The 17,406-nt window shown below is 46.6% G+C and overlaps 1 protein-coding gene across 2 annotated transcripts in view; it reads right to left on the bottom strand.

Annotated features, from left to right (window-relative positions):
* IGF1R (insulin like growth factor 1 receptor) overlaps window positions 1–15,614 on the bottom strand; it is a 196,268-nt gene extending 180,654 nt beyond the window's left edge. For both annotated transcript variants that reach the window (XM_083371310.1, XM_083371311.1), the window contains exon 1: window positions 14,583–15,614. In XM_083371310.1, the coding sequence (XP_083227436.1) occupies window positions 14,583–14,676 (94 nt within the window). In that variant the 5' untranslated portion in view covers window positions 14,677–15,614. The remainder of the gene's footprint in view (window positions 1–14,582) is intronic.
* Window positions 15,615–17,406: the final 1,792 nt, after the last annotated feature.

The raw sequence follows: 17,406 nt of genomic DNA, 5'->3' as shown, positions 1-17,406 counted from the left end.
TCCAGATTTGGGGATTAAAAAGGGACACCGAAGTTGGGGGAAAGATTAAGATGCCAATTACTCAATAAATTGACAGAAGGATGGAAGGCATAATTATATGTTGTGTTTTCATTTACTGCCTGCTTCTTCTTTGCGTATTCATCTGTTTCTTGTTTCTTGTATCTTCTTTTGTGTACTTTTTACCGTATTCAAAAATTCCATTAATACACACACACACTCACACATACAAAAATACAAATACAATCATACAAATTGCTTTCATTCCCTTCCTTTCCTACCTTTGCGTACTTGGTTTGTTTCGTATGTTTTTTTACCACGTTCAAAAAAATCCCACTGATACATACAGAAACGCACCCACCGACCCACCCGGACACACCGATACAAAAATACAAATGCAATCACATAAATCCTCAATTCAGTTGCAATGGGCCCACCTTAACCCTACCAACAGGTTTGATTTTGCCTGCTGTGTCAACCCAAAGATAAATAACGCCAGACCGGGCCAGACACCGCCACCCCTCTCTCTCTCTCTCTCTCTCACACACACACACACACACACACACACATCCCCTGCCAACTGCTCAAGGAATGGCTGAATGTCCAAGGCAGACCCCCTTTGTGGCCTCACAACAAGTATCGCTGCCTCTCCTTCTTCAAAGACGGCCTTTACATACCAAAGGGAAATGGAAACAAACCATCTGCTTCAGACCCCCCAGCCCACCCCATAAATCTTGCAAGGAGCCCCCTCAGGAAGTAGAAAAGAAATGTTTACAACACTTTGCAAAAAAGGGAGCTTGCATGAATACAGGAGCTTTTATCTAAGAGGGTTAGGAATTTCAGCTATTCTGAGCACTTGGCCTCCACACCTCCATCCGGAGACTCAACCAAAATGGCCTGGTCCCTCCAGTTTCTCTTGCTTCTCTTAGGGAACTGATTCTGCAGGACTAGGGGTGACATGATAGCAATGTTCCACTATGTGAGGGGCTGCCACAAAGAAGGGGGGGGAGTCAACAGAATAACAGTTGGAAGGAACCTTGCAGGTCATCTAGTCCAACCCCCTGCTCAGGAAGGAAACCCTATACTATTTCAGACAAATGGTTGTCCAATCTCTTCTTTAAAACGTCCTGTGCTGGAGCATTCACAGCTTCTGGAGGCAAGTTGTTCCACTGGTTAATTGTTCTCACTGTCAGGAAATTTCTCCTTAGTTCTAGGTTGCTTCTTTCCTTGATCATTTCCATCCGTTGCTTCTTGTCCTGCTTTCAGGTGCTTTGGAGAATAGCTTGACTGCCTCTTCTTTGGGGCAGCCACTCAGATATTGGAAGGCTGCTATCATGTCACCCCTAGTCCTTCTCTTCATTAAACGAGACATACCCAATTCATGAAACCATTCTTTATATGTTTTAGCCTTCAGCCCCCTACTTATTTTCCAAAGCACCAAAAGGCAGGGCAAGAAGCAATGATGGAAACTAATCAAGAAGAGAAGCAACCTGGAACTAAGGAGAAATTTCCTGAGAGTTAGAACAATTTGCCTCCAGAAGTTCTGGATGCTCCATCACTGGAGGCTTTTTTTAAAAAAAAGACCAGGCCATCATTTGTCTGAAATGGTCTAGGGCAGGGGTAGGCAACCTTGGCTCTTTTATGACTCGTGGACTTCAACTCCCAGAATTCCTGAGTCAGCCACACTGAGGGGAAAGGGAGAGTTTCCAAGCTGAGCCATGCTGGCTCAGGAATTCTGGGAGTTGAAGTCCACAAGTCATAAAAGAGTCAGGGTTGCCTACCCCTGGTCTAGGGTTCCCTGTTTGAGCAGCAGGTAGGACTAGAAGACCTCCAAGGTCCCTTCCAACTCTTTTATACTGTTATTCTCGTTCTCAAGACAAGAAGGCACTTTCATGACCTCACGAAGGAGACAGATGCCTTTGTCAAGAATTTCCAAAAGAGGAACTTTGAACTCGCATGTGGTTTCACTGCACACTTTCTCCCACCAATTTTGAAGAGGAGAGCAGCCAGAGAAGACTTCAACAAGCAGATGGCACTTTATCAGCAATGGGGGGGGGAGCATTATGTTTACATATGAGTGTAGCCCTCCCACTCCAAAAATGTCGCAGACCAACACCAGCTAAAAGATTCAACACGCTATAAACTGGATTCAGAAATCCCTAAATTTCTCTACAAGAAGTGCCAAAAAGGACAGTTAAGTGAGTTTTGCCCCATTTTATGACCTTTCTTGCCACCATTGTTAAGTGAATCACTGTAGTTGTTGAGTTAGTAACAACGGTTGTTAAGTGAATCTGCCTTCCCCTTAGACTTTGCTTGGCAGAAGGTCGCAAAAGGGGAATCCCATGACGCCGGGTCACTGCAACTGTCATGAGTCAGTTGCCGTCTGAATTTTGATCACATGACTGTGGGGGTGCTGCAATGGTCGTAAGTGTGAAAAACAGTCATAAGTCGCTTTTTTTCCAGTGCCGTTGTAATTTTGAACAGTCCCTAAATGAACTGAGAGCTACCTGAAATTCAATTAAGGGTAGTCTTGACTTATGACCTGTTGCTTAGAACCATTCCAAGTTACTGTGGACCTCCCAGGAGGAGGGTGTACATACAACCCAGTTCCAAAATTCACAGGGCCAACCTCCCCAGTGGCATATGGGCGCATTTTGAGGCCTCACAAACCCATTTTATTTTTTTATTTTTTTATTTTATTCACAGCCGTTCGCAGCATCCCACCATCATGCGAGCACATTTTATGACGTTTTTGCTGAAAACTGGCATTAGCTTCTGAATTTTGGCAAAAGCGGCCCCTAGCAAGCCACTGGTTCGTTTAATGACCGATGTAAAAACAGTTGTAACATCAGGTCGGTTGTGGGGGGTGACCCATTTTACAATGGTCACGAGTTATGACTTACACAAGGAGCAGGCTCCATTGCAGTCAGAAATCAAAGACTACCTTGTAAATATACAAATGCACAAACCTACACACACACACACACACACACACACAAACACAACTCAGCCTTCTTTAACATTAACAAAGGATACCGATTCAAAAGAAAAGCTGGAACATCGATTCCTACACAATATTACTATAAACAAAGCACTTTTGAGATACTATTGTTTGTCTATCGTCTATCAGACATGGGCAAGCATAGATATTTAATAAATACAGATAGTCCTCGATTTACAACAGTTCATTTAGTCACCGTTCAAAGTTGCAACAGCACGGAAAAAAATGACTTATGACCTTTTTTCACACTTATGACCACTGCAGCATCCCCATGGTTACGTGATTTGTATTCGTATGCTTGACAACTGACTCACATTTATGACGGTCGCAGTGTCCCGGGGTGATGTAATCATCTTTTGGGACCTTCTGACAAGCCAAGTCGATGCGGAAGCCAGATTCACCTAACAACCGTGTTATTAACTTAACAACTGCAGTGATTCACTTAACAAATATGGCAAGAAAAATCGTAAAACGGGGCAAAACTCACTTAACAAATTTCTCACTTAGCAACATAAATTTTGGGCTCAATTGTGTTCATAAGTCAAGGACTACAATACTTGTAAATAAAATTTTCAGAGACAAGAGGGCTGGACTGCATTAATTCACTACTACCTGCTCAGCTGGCCTTTCTTCCCCCCAAAAGCTCTGGCCACCAAACAACTAGAAAAGACCGTAGACATTTATTTTTATCTATTTATTGTTTATTTACACTTTCCTAAACTATAGGATTTTTAAAGAGGACTGTTATTTTGAAGAGTGAGATAAAGTTGCAATAAATAAAATGAAAGCCCTGATACCAGCATGTGTCTATTAAGTGACTCAGTGGAAATTCTTTTTAATTGTTCACTTTTCTAAGCAAGCTAATAAATCAACAAACCCCTTTTTGAAATGCAATTCCTTGCTGCTTTTTCCTGGTTGGTTTTTTTTTTTCTTAAAGAGGTATTTCATTCTTTGCAGAGATTTTTAAACATATGCTTAATTGTCTGTATCTTTCTAAATTGCCCTTGAAAAGAGAAAAAAAAATGGGGCTTTCTGAACCATGTTGAATAGAAACGATAACCCTTTTGGCTTTCTGGCAATAGTTCTCTCTTGTCTGTTGTGACTTTGGAAATATGACAAGCGAAGCATTAGAATATAAAGCAGTGCTTTCCAAACCTGGAGAAATTACCCCAAACTGGCTTTTATTAGGGTATCGACACACAAACAAACCCTTTGCCCGTCACAACAGAGACATTTAAACAAATTTAATGATTGCCACGTATAACTAAAATACCTTCAAAAATCTCCCTAAGTCTTCCTACGAAGGAAAAAAAAAGATGAAACCACCAAGAGTAACGCTGAAATGACACAAAGATCATTCACAAAGATTTGCTGTTTCTAAAATGCAGGTATTCCTCGAGTTATAACCAATTTTTCAGCAACCATCTGAAGTTAAGTCACTGCTGAAGGGATTTCTCAACAGTCCTCAACATTCTAGAGAAGTGATTTGGGGTAATAATGAAGTAAAAGGTTCAGGAAGCAGAGGTCCATCAGCAGAGGCAGTCCTCAACTTATGACCACAATTGAAGCCAAATTTTTTGTCGTTAAGTGAGACATTTATTAAGTGAATTTTGCCCCATTTTACCACCTTTCGTACCACAGTTGTTAAGCGATTCACTGCAGTTGTTACATTAATAACACAGTTGTTAAATGAATCTGGCTTGCCCACTGGCTTTGCTTGGCAGAAGGTCGCAAAAGGGGATCGCATGCCCCTGGCACACTGCAACCGTCATAAATATGAGTCAGATGCCAAGCATCTGAATTTTGATCACATAACCATAGGGATGTCACAACAGTCCTTGTCATAAGTCATCTTTCAGTGCCATTGTTAACTTTGAACGGTCACTCAACAAACTGTTGTAAGTCAAGGACTTCCTGTAACACCTTGGGAGTTTCAAGCATTTTTAAGAACTCAATTCAAACCAGGATGCAAAACACTTATTTTTACCTGACCATCTACCTCCATCATTGAATTTCCCTTCTCCCGTCAGCTGGCATTCATTCTTAGAACATTTCAAACAACTCCAAATAACAAGAGACCCACTTTATCCAATCTGTCTCTCTTTACATTCATTTTCACAAAGTAAAATCTACAATTTACTTCTGGGAACTGCAAAAATCAAACAAACAAAGCTGAACATCCCACCCTATCCAGTTACTAGGAAACAGAAACATTTTGGCTACTACAGGAGGAAAGGGGGGGGAGGGGTTGCCTTTTGTTACTCACCATCTTCCTCAACTCAGGTTTAAGTACAATGGAGCGTCCAAAACAAATAAAGCTCTTACAGCATTTATTTTCCACCTGTTCCCACAAACAAACAAGCACATTAGTTTGAATTTCCAAGGAGAAGCCACTCCAGCTTCCCCTCCCACTGGTGGTATCTTGCAACATGTTCGCAACCAAAACCAAACCTATTCTGGATTTTTTAAAAATGATAAGGGGTCTAGAGCAAGGGTCTTCAAACTTGGCCGTTTTTTATGACTTGTGGACTTCAACTCCCAGAATTCCTCAGCCAGGCACACTGACTGAGGAATTCTGGCAGTTGAAAGTCCAAAAGTCATAAAAGGGCCAAGTTTGAAGACCCCTGGTCTAGAGGCTAAACAATAAGATGGACGACTGAGGGAACGATATATGTCTAGTCTAATGAAGAGAAGGATGAGGGGTGGCACATAGCAGTCTTCCATTATTTGAGGTGCTGTCGCAGAGAAGAGATTGACCTATTCTCCAAAGTACCTGAGTACAGAACATGAACTAACAGATGGAAGATCATTAAAGAGAGATCCAGCCTAGAACTAAGGAGAAATTTCCTGACAGTGAGAACAATTAAATCAATGGAACAGCTTGCCTCCAAAAGTTGTGGCTGTTCCATCGCTGGAGGTTTTCAAGAAAAGACTGGACAGCCATTTGTCTGAAACGGTATGAGGTCTTCTGCTTGGGCACGGGGTTGGACTAGAAGACCTCCAAGGTCCCTCCCAACTCTATTATTCAATTTTCAATAAATCCCTCAATAAATCAATTGCCTGGCAGAATGGAATAGGAATAGGAATAGGAATAGGAATAGGAATAGGAATAGGAATAGGAATAGGAATAGAGTAGAGTAGAAGGGGACGACAGAGAATGAGGTGGCTGGATGGAGTCACTGAAGCAGTAGGCGTGAGCTTAAATGGACTCCAGAAGATGGTAGAGGACAGGAAGGCCTGGAGGAATGTTGTCCATAGGGTCGTGATGGGTCGGACACGACTTCGCAGCTAACAACAACAAGAGTAGAGTAGAGTAGAGTAGAGTAGAGTAGAGTAGAGTAGAATAGAATAGAATAGAATAGAATAGAATAGAATAGAATAGAATAGAATAGAATAGAATAGAATAGAATAGAATAGAATAGAATAGAATAGAATAGGTTGGAGGGGACCATGGAGGTCTTCTACTCCAACCCCTTGCTCAGGCAGGAAATCCTATACCATTTCAGACAAATGGTTGTCCAATCTCTTCTTTAAAATGTGTTGGGAGCATTCATGTTTTGTCTCCCTTTATTTTTTACTTAATTGGGTCCTTTTAAAATAGTTGTAGGATTTGTGTAACGAAGAGATTCCATTTTAGATCATTTTGATGGAGACATATAGAACACTGAAGAGAGTTCACCAACCCTTAAGCACCACTGTAGGGAGCGGAAATTGCTAAGGCTACCGCAACTGCGATTGCTACATCCCCAGCCTTGTTTGAAATCTGGGAAGCTTTAGAAAACAAGAGTGTCACCGCTCTGCATTTTGTTTTAATAGCTAGACTGTTCAAATAGTGAAGTTAGGGAGAAGTCAAAAGGTCAGCGCTGTGTTTGCAGATGTGGCGCAGCAGAGAGCATCAAGCAGCAGGCTCCTTGGCCTCTCTCACAAATGCCACAACCACAGCATCGTCTTCAGCCAGCTCTGGGCTCGCCTGGACCTCCCCTCCCAAAACTGCCATCCCCCTCTTGGCCCTTTTGACTGTGTTCTCAGTTCACACTTCCAAGTAAACACGACTATCATGTGGGGTCATCAATCACAGGGCTGCACATGATAACATTCTCCCTATGACTCTTTTTTTTTAAAGCTACGTATTGGCGTCCTGTACAAGCAAAGTCCCGCACAGTCCTTCCAAAACAGGAAAAGAGAACGGATGAAAAGGAAAAAGGTGTGATTTTTACCTGCCCAGGTCAGCTCCTTAAAGCAGAAGAAAAACCACAATTTTATCCCGAACGATAGGTAGCTGGAAATAAACTTCAGTGAACACAGGTGGGATTTCCCTCAGAGGAATTGATCATCCCAGTTTGCGACCCGTGCTTCGAAGAGGCTTCCTTTCACTGGACGTGAATGGATGCCGAATACAAGGAGTCCCTGACTTACGATCACGACTGGGATCGCAATTTCTGTGGCTAAGCAAGGCCGTTATTAAACAAGTCACGCCCCCATTTTATCAGCTACTTTGCCATGGCTGGCAAACAAATGACTGCAGTTAAAATTAATCATGTGGTCGTTAAAGTGAATCTTGCTTCCCCCACTGGTCACTAAATAAATTATTCAGTCCAGGACTACCTGTGCCACAAATTCGCTGCGTAAGGGAATAGTTTGGTGTCTTCCAACCGTTCAGGACTTCCAACTCCCAGCAGCTACAAAAGGATTTGTGGAATTCTCAAATTGTAAGCCAGCCAGAAAGTGGGCTACTCTAACATACTAATTTGATTTAAAATATTTGGTATCATATTGCAATATCCAATATTTCATACTCATACAAGACACTGAGTCATGTGGGATATGCCATTTTAGCTTTGCACGGCCACCAAACCAGCTATACCAAAACTAAATCAACTATTTGATCTAGTTTTTAACAGAATTCTGTATTGGCCAAGTGTGATTGGACACACAAGGATGTCCTTGGTGCGTAAGCTCAGTGTACATACAAACAACCACTCCTCTTTCTCTCTCTCTCTCTCTCTCACACACACACACACACACACACACACACACTCAACCTTTATTTTAAAAAAAAGGTAAACGAGTCCCTCCATATTTTTCTCCACTAGTCATTGCCAACTATGGGGAACCGTTCTCATGCCTGCTTCAAGGCCATTGAGCCAGTGCTATCCAAAGACATTTCTGCTATCCTGTGGCCAGCATGATGTCTTGGAGCACAGTTCAATTCCCAGCAAAGTGGTATCTATTTAGCTACTTGCATTTGCATGCTTTCAAACAGCTAGGTTGCCAGGAGCTGGGGCGAGGATGGGAGTTCATGACCTCATGTGTCGCTCAAGTCTGGACTGTCAGTTTTCCAACCAACAAGCCTAGGAACTTAACCGCCATACCACCTCTTCATTTATTGTAACTTACTGTAAAGTAGGAAACTATCATAGTTCTATTGCACATTTAGTCTACATCAGGAATGTCCAATCTTGGCAACTTTAAGGCCTGTGGACCTCAACTCCCAGAAGTCTACAGGCCTGGATGAGGAATTCTGGGAGTTGGGAACTTGGCCTTAATGTTGCCAAGATTCGACTACATTATTCACGCCAGCAAATGTAGTTCTGTAAATTCTGTAAACACAGAGTATTATTGTCTTTATTTATGTCCACAACAATTAAACAAATTCAGTTTTGGCTCCTTATAACATCTACAGCAATTATTTTAGAAAGCAACACCTAAGAAATGCTACCTCAAAAGCTATAATCACAAAAATGTTTTGAAATGTTTTCAGCACTACTGTTCTTTTAAGGAAGTGTCTCTGTATGATGAAATAGTGGAGAACATTCCAGCTCTCAATATTTATAATCTTGGTGATGAAACCAGTATTTTCATGCTCTGCGTAGTAAACCAGAGTCCGTGTGGCTGATTTTGTACATATGTGGATTTTATTATAACCTGGCTAAGCATCTTAGGATGCTCCATGGTTGAGAAAGAGTTAAGTACAGGTAGTCCTTGACTTACAATCACAATTGAGCCCAAAATTTTTGTTGCTAAGTGAGACATTTGTTAAGTGACTTTTGCCCCATTTAATGAACTTTCTTGTCATATTTGTTAAGTGAAGCACTGCGGTTTACGTTAGTTAACAGAGTTAAGTGAATCTGGCTTCCCAATTGACTTTGCTTGATCACATGACCCCGGGACACTATAATGATCATAAATATGAATCAGTTGCCAAGTGTCTGAATTTTGATCACATGATCACGGGGATGCTGCAATGATCTTATGTGTGAAAAACGTTCAGAAGCACTTTTTTCACTGCTGCTGTATCATCAGTCACCAAATGAATGATTGTAACTCAAGGACTACCTGCCTTATCCAGGTAGCATAGATAATAATGAAATAAATAAATAAATAAATAAATAAATAAATAAATAAATAAATAAATAAATAAATAAATAAAAATAAAAATAAAAATAATGAAATAATGAAATGCCTCCTTAAGTAACACCAGCTGCCTGCAATTAGTGCAGGTTCGAGTCCCACCAGGCTCAAGGTTGACTCAGCCTTCCATCCTTCCCAGGTAGGTAAAATGAGGACCCAGATTTTTGGGGGCAATAAGCTGACTTTGTAATAATGCCACTTGGGGGGTGTGTGAAAGCCCTAACAAGCAGGCATATACATAGAATGAAGGCTACTGCTAAGCTTGTAAGCCGCCCTGAGTCTTCGGAGAAGGGCGGGATATAAGTGAAATTAAAATAAAAAAATAAAAAAATAAAACTTCCTGGATCGATTTCATAAACCATGATCATGTTAACCGTGGATTATGTCAACAATTGCAGCCATTTATGAATAGATCACAAATCTAAAGAGCTGCTTTCAGTGCTTTTAAGTGGGAAGATATTTTACTTTTTAAAAAATTAAGTTCACCTATGGATTTAACCCAGGGATCCCCAACCCCAGATCCATGGACTGGTACCAGGCCACGGCATGCCAGCAACCGGCCCACACAAACAGGCAAAGCCCTATCCAGTCCAAACCACGCACTCTCCGGTCCACAGAAAAACCTCTCTCCACAGAACCGGGCTCTGGTGCCCCAAAGGTTGGGGACCTCTGATCTAACCTACTGATTATTTGAAGAGTTTAATTTTAGCTCAACCCAGGCATTATGATTTGACTCTAAAAATGGGAATCAGGATATATCAACAGCAGAGAACCATAGAAAAGAGTAGACTAGTGAGCCTGCTTAAACCGGGGGGGGGGGTTGGACTAGAAGACCTCCAAGATCCCTTCCAACTCTGTTATTCTGACCCATTGGGTTATCACTTCAGAGATATTTCCTTACCAGATTCCTCAAAGCCTCCAACAATGGCAGAGCTTCTAATCTACTTGAAAAATTCTTAAAAATTCCAAGAGATATTCAAATATGCATTTGCCCCAAAAGCAGGCCGTGGTGAATTGTGTAGTTAGTACAATCAAATAGGGGGACTTGCACAAAAAACATTCTATTAAAATATTTTTAGTAATGTCGTAATATCTTACGATAATTTTGTATTTGTATTTGTAATTTTATAAAATTTGCCAATTTTTTATTCTAGGGGAATCCTGGATTTTAGATGCATTCTGTAAATTGGTCCATTCGAGGTACTGTGGTTGAAAAAATTGTTGCCCTATGATGCACCATTTCACCCAGTTAAAAGTTAAAGATACAAGAGTTTTAGAATTATGTAGATGTGGCTTAAGAAGGAATCCTATTATTATTGTGATACGAACATGCAGAAAATTCTCAAATTCTTAACTTCGATTCCCAGAAGTCCACAGGCCTGGTGGGGACTAAATTCTTAGCACCAATTCCCTTCATGCCTTACCAGCTGCTGTATCTAATATGGGATGCTTTACTACATCTTCTCATACATTCATTTACTTGTATTCTTTTGCACCATAATAGCTGGAGCAGATTCTTAAGGGTGGTTTTTGCACTGTAGGCAAAAAGGCACCCATTAATTCCTTGCTAATAATATTTGCTCTTAAAATTTAAGCACAGCCATCCTCAGCACTTCTTTCTTAACCAGTATCCACAACAAAACAAAACAGCTGTTCTAAGGTACTAAAAACACTTTGCAGTCTCCAAGGTTAAACCCAAATAGCGTTAGTTTGCAAACAAAAGACCACAGGCCTGATTTCCTAGGAAAGAGAGTTTATTGCTTTTTGTATCTTTTGGCAAAGTGTCTTCAGCAGTTTCCCAAAGAAATCTCCCTATCAATTAGATTCCAGAAAGGCAAACAATCCCTTTAGTGTCAAACAATTTTATACTGCGGTATCTAAATTTACCCTGATTGGCTCACTCAAACTAACCATATTTGCTTTATCAGCAAGCGCATTAAGAGATATTGATGTTGATACTATACACATGCACACACAATTACAGCTTTAAGGGATTTTACTAAGTGTCCAGCTATAGAGATCTAAAAAACGGAAGAGCTGAAACACACTCTATTAAAATAACACAATTTTAGGTCACAAAACCACAACTGAATTAGCTTCCTCACTTACAAGTCGCACCACTCAATAAAACAAGGGAGAAGATTGGCTTAAAATGCCAATCCGACTATACTGGTAAATTCATCAGGGCAGAGGAAGAATTTCTACAGCAAGCAGCACACATAAAAACTGCTCTCTTACGAGTGCAAGGAAAGAAACCCGCCTCATGCAAAAATTGAGTTTTGCATTTGATTCCACAATCAACACTACTCCTCAAACACCCCAGCAGAACAAGATTTTATTATTTTATTGAGAATCATTTTCGGCAGTAAACACTGCTGCCTGCCCAGGCAAAGGAAGCAAACAAAAAAAAATGACATCTGACAACAGATGAGGGAGGGTCAAAACCACGCCAGCGAATTTTAAGAATTTTCTTGAAGGCCCTTAAAAGCAAAGCAGGTCAAACCTACAATGAATTGGTGATGCCTCTGCTGTAAGGGGCCAAGCCAGATTCCCCTCCTCTATCACTGACAACTTAATTACTATTTTACCTACCAATCATACCTTAGATTTCAAAAATACATTAACTGAAGATCACAGAGACAGCCTTTCCATATTATTTTGGTTCCAACTCTTGTATATTCCTATTTAGGAATGCATGACTTCTTATGACCGAAAATGGAAGAGCGAGTTTAGCTATGACACATTCTATGTATTTAAAAAAAAACTACACACACATAAAACTAAGACTAGATGTTCCGTGTGTTATAATGAGGAGAGCAGTGCACTTGGGTGTGTGTGGGGGGGGGTCCTCTTTTCAAGATATTTTTTTCTTAAAGCCACAAAACAAATCAGCCAGCCAATGTGTTTACACTCTTTTTACCCATTGTACAATCCACTCTGCTTATTAAGATTTCTTTTACAGATTAATAAATATTTTAATACAGTCATCTAGCTCCTGTTTCCCCCCCCCTGCTGGCAATGCCATTGTTAGGAAAACAGTGGATAACCAAATCAATAACAACAGCAAATAAAATGCCATTTTTATGCTCATCCTGTACTTTAAAAGAACTACACCTAACAGGATAATCTTTTTTTAATCATCAAAGCTCGAACATGGTGTTTAGATGCAGAAATCAATGGGGCTCCTAAGCAGATGCAGTCACGGTTTTTCTAGCACTCCTGTTTGTTTACTTCCCTACTTCTCCTTTTACTCCCAACACTAAACGGATTAAAGTTTTGCAGGGGTTTTTTTTCTTTTTCTTTTTGGGGCCTGGCCTAAATCCTTAGGTGCAGTCAAAGATTAAAGAGAAAAACAGAGGAGGAGGAAGAAGAGAAAAACAGAGGAGGAGGAAGAAAGCAGCGTTGGGAAGATGAGGTGGAACTCACCCTATTTTAGAAGGGTGATCTATGACTCACATTTTGACCTTGTCATCTCAAAACAGTCATCCAGCCACCGTCCCTAAGGTCAAACACTTGCCCAAACTGAGCTTAAGACCTCCCCAAAAGTCCAACCCCTTTTTGCCCCCGCAAAACCCAACAAGCCACACTTACACACTGACCACCTTATTGAATCTAAGGCAGGGGTCTTCAAACTTGGCCCTTTTATGACTTGTGGACTTCAACTCCCAGAATTCCTCAGCCAGCTTTGCTGGCTGAGGAATTCTGGGAGTTGAAGTCCACAAGTCATAAAAGGGCCAAGTTTGAAGACCCCTGATCTAAGGGGTAGTAAGTTCTCTTTCCTTCATACCAGCGTCAAAGGGAAGGGCACCACAACCCCACCACTAACAACAATCTGGAGGGTGTCCCTTTCTCCACCCATTTTACCGATTCACAAACCACCAAAGAAAGTTCTCTCCCCTCCCCTGCCCTCCCCCACTCCTTTTACACGGAGGTCATGCAGGATTTTTTATTCTCTCCCACACCTTCTGCTCAAGCATGAAGCCACCAGCTGTCTAGGGGTAGAGCTTCAGGAATTGCACCAAGCGGGGGCCCTGCCCAATTCTATCTCCCCCCTCCACCCGCCCCCTCTTTGTCTTTCAAAAACACACACACACACACACACACCCCAAAACATTTCAGTGGGGGCAGGAGAGGAGGACAAAGAGACATCCCCCGTCTCCCTACTCTCACCAGCCCCGGAGCTTGGACGATGTGTATTCACTGAGTAACCATTTGAATTGCAACTTATACCTCTGCGTATAAACAAACCAGAGTTATATAAAAAACACTCTTCCTTTCTCCCGCGTTTCATCTGTCGTAGAGAAGGAAGCAAAGTGTGAGGGAGAGGGGAGGGGGAATACAATTCCTTTTTTTTTCTCCCCTCCCCCAGCATTTAGGCCCCATTGAGGTTCAACAGCCCCCTCCCCACACACACACACAAATCTTTGTCCGCAAAAGAGGCTTCCCGCTTGGGTTGCTCGGATGCGCGCTCCCCGCCACCCAACCCGCCTCGCCTGCAACTTGCCCCATTCGACACGAGAGACCCCCCCCTTAAAAAAAGAAAGCAAGGCGGAGGAGGGGGGGGAGCTTGCGAACGCCTGGCCAGGCTTGGCTGCCGACGGCTGGGGTCTCCAAGAGTCGCCCGCCGCCGCCGCCGGGTGCAGCGCTCCAGGTGCCGGCGCGCTCGACTTGTTTACGCAACGGCTGGCTCGCCGGGCGTCTCCAAGCCGCCCCCGGGAAGCGGGGAAAGCCGGGTCGGTCGCTTGGCGGGGCCCCCCCTCCCCACTCCGGGCTGCTCGAGGGGGCGTCGGGGCCAGAACCCCCCCTCTCCTCTCCTCTCCTCTCCTCTCCGCCGGTGGCCGGCTGAGCCAGGCTGGGAAGGAATCTTTCCCCGGGGGTCGTGGGAAGGAGCCCGCCCCCGAAAAAAAAAGCTTGGCGAGGCCGGGAAGGCAAAGCAGCCGGTCCGCGGAAAGGGAAAGCGACTCTTGCTCTCTCGAGGCCCCCGGACGAGGGGGGGGGGAAAGGCCAGGGATCCACGCGCCTTTGGGGGAGCGGGTTCCAAGAGAGAGACCCCGATGGGCTCCCCATCTCCGCTTGCCCTGCGCGCCCCCCTCCCCTCTTTCCAAACTAAAGCCCGGACGGGCCATCTTTCTCTTTCCCCCCCCAGCCGCCCCCCCCCGCGGCAAATACTCACTTTTTCCATTTGCTGGCCGCAGGCAAAGCGCGGTGCAGAGAAGCAGGAGCCCCCTCACCAAGGCCAGGGACCCCCCTCCGACGCCAGACTTCATTCCTCTGTTTGGCGGGTCGTAATTGGGAGCAAAACGGCCTTTGCAAATATATATATATATATATTATATATATATATATGTTATATATATATATGTCCCCGCAATTTGAGTCCTGGCTCTTCGCCCCTTTCCCGGGACAAGCAAATCCAAATCCTGGGCGGGGGGGGGCAGGTTTTAAACCCCTCCCCTTGCAAAAAGAAAACAAGAAAACAAGCCCACCCGCCGGGGGGGGTTTGTAAAAGGGAGGGAGGGAGGGCAGCGTCCGGGGGAGGCTGCTCTGTTTGGAAAGGAAATTCTCGGCCCACCGTGGGGGACCGGAGAGGGGGAGGAAAGATCCGGGCCTGGTTCGGGGCTCGCCAAGGAGGCTTCCGAGCCGCCGCCGCCGCCTCCTGCTTCTCCAGCTACGACGGGAGGCCGAGCAGAGCAGCTCAGCCTCGCCTGCTCTCATCCAGCCGGAGCAGCCCGCACGGAACGCGCCGCAGCGAGCAATCCGCATCTTCGACCTCCATGTTGGCTTGGCTTCCCGGCCCCGCTTCCTCTAAGCCAAGTCCCCCCCGAGGCAGGCAGGCAGGCAGGCAGGCAGGGCTGGCGGGCCGGGGAGGGGTCGGCGAGGCGGTGGGGTGGCTGGGGGGCGCGCAGCGGTCCGGCGCCCGCCCGCCCCGCCGAGAGTCCGCGGACCGGCCTCGGCCCTGGCCTCGGCCTCAGCTGGAGAAAGCAGGCAGCCCGCCGGGCTTCGGTCCCCAGCTCCGAGAGAGGAGACGGCGCTTTCCGAAGAGCCGCCCGGGCTTTTTTGGCCGAAGCTGCCTGCGAAAAACGACGATCGCGCAATTGCGCCGCCACCGCCGCCGCTGCTGCGTCCCTCCTTGGCGCTTCCTTCGGCGGGCGAGAGGCAAAATCCGGAGCCGCGATGAATGGAGGCGGGCGGCGGGGAAGGCTTCCCCCGCGCCGCCCCCTCGGCGCTCCTCTCCTCCTCCTCCTCCTCCTCCTCCTCCTCCTCCTCCTCCCCTTTTCCCAGGCTCGCTGCGAAGGCCGCCCCGAGGGAGCCTCACCGGCCGCCGCGTCCCCGGCTGCCACTCGGCGGGCGCCGCGCTGCTGCCATCCGAGGGGCGGAAACCACACCGAGGGGAGCCGCGCGAGGGCAGGGCCCGGCTGCTGCTGACGCCCCCGCCGCCGCCCTCCCTCCTTCCCTGCCTCCTTCCTTCCCTCCTTCCTTCCTTCCCAGCCGGCCGGCCGGCCTCTCCCGCTGCCCAAAGCCAAATCGGCCAGGCGGATTCCCGCTAGCGCTTAGCCCCGGGCTCTGCGGGCAGGGGAGGAACGCGGCCCGGTTCCGGCTCCCGCCGCCGCTGCTGCTGCAGATCCACGCGGGGAGGCTGCGGGAACAAAGCGCCGCGACCCTCCGCTCGAGGCCGGGCTGGGCAGAAAGGGAGGAGGGCGGCGGCGGCGGCGGCTTCCTCGGCGCCTCCTCCGCCTCCTCCTCCTCCTCCTCCTCCCTCGGCTTGCAGGCTGGCCTGGGCGCAGAGCCGCCGCTGCCGCCGCCGCCTCCTCCTCCTCCTGCTGCGGAAGGAGCCGCGCCGCGCGGCCGGTGCCTGGCCGCCTCTTCCTCCCGCGCTTGGCGGGCTGGCGCTCCGGGGGCGTCCTTGGCCCAAGGCTCGGGCCGCACGAGCGGCTGGGCTGCAGCAAGGCTGTCCGGGCCGGCGGGCTCCCGGCTTCTGCTGGAGTGGCGCGAGGGGACCGGGGCTTTGGCGCTGTCGGGGGGGGGGGGGGGAAGGCTGGCTAGCAGGCGGCGCAGGGCGGAGGCGCAGCAGCAGCAGCAGCGACAAATAGCGAAAGAAAAATAAAGAGGAGGGGGAGCGAAGAGGCGCCCCCCAGGTTTGCTGGCTTTCCCCCCCCCCCGGCCCGAGCCCGGCCCAAGAGCAGCAGCCGGGAAGGGCGGGCGGGCCGTCGGGCGCCGAGGAACGGAGCCTCCGGGGCGCGGGAGCCGAGCGCGCCTGCACGGCGGCTCCTTTGGCAAGCCGCGCGAGTCCGGGCACGCCGGCTGGGCAGAGCCGGGCCTCGCAACCCGTTCGGCCGGAATGCCGAGGTTCCGAGACCGGTTTGGCACGTTGGGTGGACCGGCTCGCGGGGACGGGAGAGTCCGAGATGTCAAGCCAGCCCGACCGGCACTTTTGTACAGCCGGCGCGGGTTCACGTGTCGTGGGAACTCAACCCAGCTGGTTTGGCGGGGCTTCCGAAGCCGGTAACTGCTGCCTTCCTGCCTGATGCGTTGAACCCAGAATCGATTGGTGATGGGGTTCCCTGAGGGCGGGAACCGAGATTAAAACTCAACTCGGTTTTGTAGGTGTGAATGCAACCTGCGGTTGTGAACCCATCCATAGCAATACGTTGACCCCGTTAGCATATGGTGCTGTTCTACCTTATCCAAATCTCAAGCCACAAGGAGGCTGCTGTCAGGTGTTCGGTGGCACTTTTATTCCCCCACTGCCCCCATCCCATCTAAAATCAAGAGATTTAAATCCAGAGACCAGTAAATCTTGCCTGGAGCTTTGGGGAAAAAAACAGGAATGGGTGAAAGTTTAACAGGTTCCTGGTTATCAGCACCGCTCAGAGCAAGGTGTCTTGATAAACAGATCTTCCCAGCCTCACGTAACAGTTACAACACAACTGAGAGCAGGATTTTGTGACACAATCTTTTATTAGCCCTCCAAACAAGTCACCTAAGTTGGCTGCTAG

This window comes from Vipera ursinii (assembly GCF_947247035.1).
Source record: "Vipera ursinii genome assembly, chromosome: 11".
NCBI classification, from domain to species: domain Eukaryota; kingdom Metazoa; phylum Chordata; class Lepidosauria; order Squamata; family Viperidae; genus Vipera; species Vipera ursinii.
Note: the sequence above shows the minus strand (reverse complement) of the source record. Positions and strands in the feature narration are given on the sequence as shown.